Source organism: Pungitius pungitius, chromosome 13 (genome assembly GCF_949316345.1).
Source record: "Pungitius pungitius chromosome 13, fPunPun2.1, whole genome shotgun sequence".
Taxonomy (NCBI): Eukaryota; Metazoa; Chordata; class Actinopteri; order Perciformes; family Gasterosteidae; genus Pungitius; species Pungitius pungitius.
The window spans coordinates 7996508-8001164 of NC_084912.1; the positions used below are offsets into that span (position 1 = coordinate 7996508).

At 45.3% G+C, this 4657-nt stretch overlaps 1 protein-coding gene across 1 annotated transcript; it reads left to right on the forward strand.

Moving 5' to 3' along the window:
* rgra (retinal G protein coupled receptor a) lies at window positions 1-4324 on the forward strand. The gene is made up of 7 exons (XM_037466440.2): window positions 1-474; window positions 843-999; window positions 1236-1357; window positions 1882-2035; window positions 2169-2286; window positions 3602-3715; window positions 3846-4324. Exons 1-7 carry the CDS (start codon window positions 396-398, stop codon window positions 3987-3989), a joined length of 888 nt encoding a protein of 295 aa, XP_037322337.2. The 5' UTR covers window positions 1-395; the 3' UTR covers window positions 3990-4324.
* Window positions 4325-4657: the final 333 nt, after the last annotated feature.

The window sequence follows — 4657 nt, forward strand, 5'->3', positions numbered from 1 at the left end:
GACACTTGTTGTGTCTCCTTAAAGCGACTCGCAGCAGTGAGCTGCATCAAACGCATCGTCTCGTCCTCGGACATTGGAGGCGGCTGCATCGTCTCCCGGACGCGGAGACACAAAGGCTTGTTGTGTAACTAATTGAGGGCTTACTGTTACGGCGGCTAAATGCGCATTAACTGTTGCAGTTTGTGTGGTTACGTTCATTAAGACATTCCTGCACGGATTGGGGCGAGAGTGTGTGTGAGGGCTTTACATAATAAAGTGTATGCTTTTCACGTGAAATGCCCCTTTAAAAAGCGGTCACCCTCAGCCCACACTCGGGCACATCGTAAACCGCCGGGGTTTGGGAGGAGTGAAAAGTCTGTGACAGCTGCACTTTGTTGCATCAATTCGACTTCAGGATGGTGTCTTCTTACCCCTTACCGGACGGCTTCACCGACTTCGATGTGTTCTCACTGGGATCCTGTCTGCTGGTGGAGGGTGAGTGTGTCTCTTTTGTGCTGGACGTCAGCCAGAAACGCTGCGCGGAGACGAGGGTGCTGCACCCGGTCGGAGTAACGTTCACCTCCTGGCAGGACGCCGCCCCGGTCACTGGCACCGTGCGGGGAGAGGGGCGGGGGGGGGGCAGGACGGGTGTAAGCAAATTTCTTTAGGAGCTCGCGCATTTAACGTGCAGCTACGGGCTGTAAAGCAGAAATACGTGGCTGCGATGTTTTGAAAGGAGCGTGTTTGTGAAACATCTCGGTGCTGCGTGTGACGCAATTAAGCGTCGCTGCGCGCACTGGTTCCCATTCACCGCTGCGTGGATTGCCTTTATTCCTGATTGTTTATTTCTGTTCCCACCGAAGGTCTGCTGGGCATCCTCCTAAATGCGGTGACCATCGCTGCTTTCCTCAAAGTGAGAGAGCTGAGGACCCCCAGCAATTTCCTAGTGTTCAGTTTAGCGATTGCTGATATTGGCATCTCTATGAACGCCACCATCGCTGCTTTCTCCAGCTTCCTGAGGTCAGTGATGTAACCGACGCCCCCCTTAAATAACGAATATCAGGGAAAATGCATGGAGAAAATTCTACCTGACTACCTGTCCCTTAGATGAATAATCTACACGAATCTGTGTGATTATTGTAAAGGGGAAGGTGAGCAGTCAATATACGTCTAAATGACACCTGGGTCAAGCTGTAAATATGACGTGAGGCATGCTGCTCTCAGTTTTAGTGTATTAACCCCCCCTCTGTCTCAAGGTACTGGCCTTATGGCTCTGACGGATGCCAGACTCATGGTTTCCAGGGATTCGTGACAGCGCTCGCCAGCATCCACTTCATAGCTGCCATCGCCTGGGACAGATACCACCAGTACTGCACCAGTGAGTCCCAGTAAAAGGCAGAGTCATATAACCAAATGTGTTGTAATGTCCCTAGCCCATGGAGCAGAGGAACACACCCTCACACACACATCCACACACAAGACACCCAATCAAATTAAGACCTCCTGCTAATCTGAAGAGAGCAGATGGAGAACAAGTGGCCTGTTGTCTTTAAATGTGCCACAGAGGCCATGGAGGAATAATTAACACATATCCTGTGAAGATAACAAACATTTTCCATGTTATGTTTTTGGTGCTAAAACTGCAACTTTGGCTTTTAGCTTCAATGCAGAAGCCATTTCTCCTCATAGTGAGAACAAATTAAGCTCCATTGCTATTTTTACCCTCTATTACTGTACAGGGGGAAGAAGAAATGACCTGCGGTTCACCCTATTTTGCTGTGCTCATAAGACAGCGAGCCTCTGTGGTGTGATTATTTTCAAACAGCGCTTCTGCGTCAGTGTGACCTTTCCTTGAGGTGTGGCTAGCAGTCAGGATGAACATGTTGCACTTGCTTTCATCAGGGACAAAGCTGCAGTGGAGCAGCGCCATCACGCTGGCTGTATTCGTCTGGCTCTTCACTGCCTTCTGGTCCGCCATGCCCCTCATCGGCTGGGGAGAGTACGACTACGAGCCCCTCAGGACCTGCTGCACTCTGGACTACAGCAAGGGCGACAGGTGCCGTGTACACACACACACACACACATACACACACGACCAATATGCGGTCAAGATACGCTGAATCTATTTGCATTCTTTAGGTTAGTTAGGTACTGATTTTACAGCAGTATGTGGATTTCTTTCTCTGCAGAAACTATGTGTCCTACTTGATCCCCATGGCCATCTTCAACATGGGCATCCAGGTGTTTGTTGTCATGTCCTCTTACCAGTCCATTGCACAGAAATTCAAGAAGACTGGAAACCCAAGGGTACGTTTTCTTTTTTTTAAATATACAAAATCCAGCGACACGTCATCGGAGGTATAAAGGAATTTACAAAGATTTACCAACACATAGAAATACTGACTTGGTTTTGCTCCAGTTATGTGAAAATCAAATTGAATCACATGCCTGCTGGAGTTTAGAAATGTCTGTTGGCAGTTGGAAGAAATTTGCTTCAGCTTAAAATTGTCCTTATTATACTAACACTATTTTTCTTAAACAGCAACGGCGGATGTTTACTTGTTACAGAATATTTTAACCATGTGATATTAGGACATTGACTTATTCATCTCATTCATCACTGCGAGAAGAAATAATAGAAATCCTCCTTACATTGGCATCTATCTGATATCTTCCTCTCAGCACAACTTCCTCACATGATCTTCTTTTGGACTGAGGAAACTGAAAGTGAATGGGGAGTATGGAGGCGTTGACATATGTAGGTCAATGCCCTGAGGGAAGGACGTGTGCTTCTGTTGAGAATGCGGACAGTAGCTGGTGTGTGGTGAAACGAACAATGTATCTGTGAAAGGGGAGTTCAGTAGATGAGTTCCTTCGGGGGGCTGAATCAGGTTGGCTTTATGTTGCATAAGCCCAATTACTCACAGTCATCTCACATCACAGTTGGCTGGAGACACTTTCATTACACGCACAATGGCTGCAGAGTAGCAAGACCAGGCTCTCCACCAGAGCAATGGCATTGTAACGTCTAGTCGCACAACATCCTGTGACACAAAAACCTGGGGAGATACAGTTGTCCAGATTTATCTCATGGCCAACAAGAGGCTGGCTCATCAGGACAGGACTCCTATAGACAAGACAATATACAAAGTACTTTAGTACTCACTTAGTTTAAACCATTTTTATGCTTAAAATATTTCCATTTCATGGGAGGTGCAGCCATACAAGCATGACTTTTTAGATTGACCAGTTCACTTAGTTTAACCTTCATATAGCTTTAATGCAGATTTGAAAGAAGAAAATTCGGAATATCTGATACTATCAGACAGTGTATTCAATTTTTTATATTTATGTTTTCCAACCTTAAACGCTCATTAACATGGAACCTCACACTAAGGATAATGCCAACTCTGGATGACAACAAACTGCCCCTCTGCTCCCAACGTGTTTATTGGGGAGCACAAATGGGCTTAACAACAGACATAGTTATTCTCCCAGATTCTTCCCGGGCATGGGACTAAACCCCATGACCAAAGGCATATTAACTTCCCTCCTCATGTTAGACTGCTAACTAATCATTCCTGTTTTGTGCCCCCTTCTCTCTTCTCCTTACCCTCCGTAGTTCAACCCCAACGCTCCTCTTAAGACTATGCTGTTCTGCTGGGGGCCTTATGGCCTCCTGGCTTTCTACGCCGCCGTGGAGAACGCCACCCTCGTGTCACCCAAGCTCAGGATGGTAGGGACAGTCAGCACAAACACACACACTCACAGAAAGCCTGCACTATAACCCAGTGCATTTAATCCGCTTGTTGCGGTCTTCTTAGCGTTGACAACGTTGTCATGATGGCACCTGTCTCTCTCTGCAGATGGCTCCCATATTGGCTAAGACCTCTCCCACCTTCAACGTCTTCCTCTATGCTTTGGGAAACGAGAACTACAGAGGAGGCATCTGGCAGCTCCTCACTGGAGAAAAGATTGATGTGCCTCAAATTGAGAACAAGTCTAAATAAACTAAGAATTCAATAATTATAAACACTAACTGTCATCGTGTTTCTGTCTCTGATCCTATTTGCACATGTTGTGTGTTGAACAGTTGTGGCCATTGTACCTTGTTCTTCATGAATTTGTTGTTTTTTGTTCCTGCAGTTTTACGTCAAGAATTTTGTCAACCACAAATAAGATTTGGCATATTGTGAAAAAACAAGCAAAAAAACATTGTAATATGACTTGTAACTTTCAAACTGCGAAAAAGTGAGCAAAATTGCTAATGCCCAGCACTACAGTATGTGAAGCAGTATTTCATTCACTTAATTCCAATAAAAATACATCAAATTTGGCTACTTCAGTAACAAACACAGAGTTTCTCTTTTGTTTGTTTGTTTATTTCTCTATAAGTAGAGGATGCTTTTTCTACTTTGAGCTCATTCATGAGAAACGCTTGCTGTAAACAGAGGTCATTCATGATGATTAAAATATTCCATTTGATCTTATAATAAAAATATAAATAGACAAAGACAAGATCCATGTCACACTTTTGGGATGCTTGACCTCTAATTGTTTGTAAGGTGTCCTTCCTTGTTTATGGCGCCTGACAATTGAAGTGCGCGCACGCCACTCTCGTCGAGCTCTGCGATTGTGAACGGCCTCTATATTCAGAGCAGGACTGCACTAATCCCCT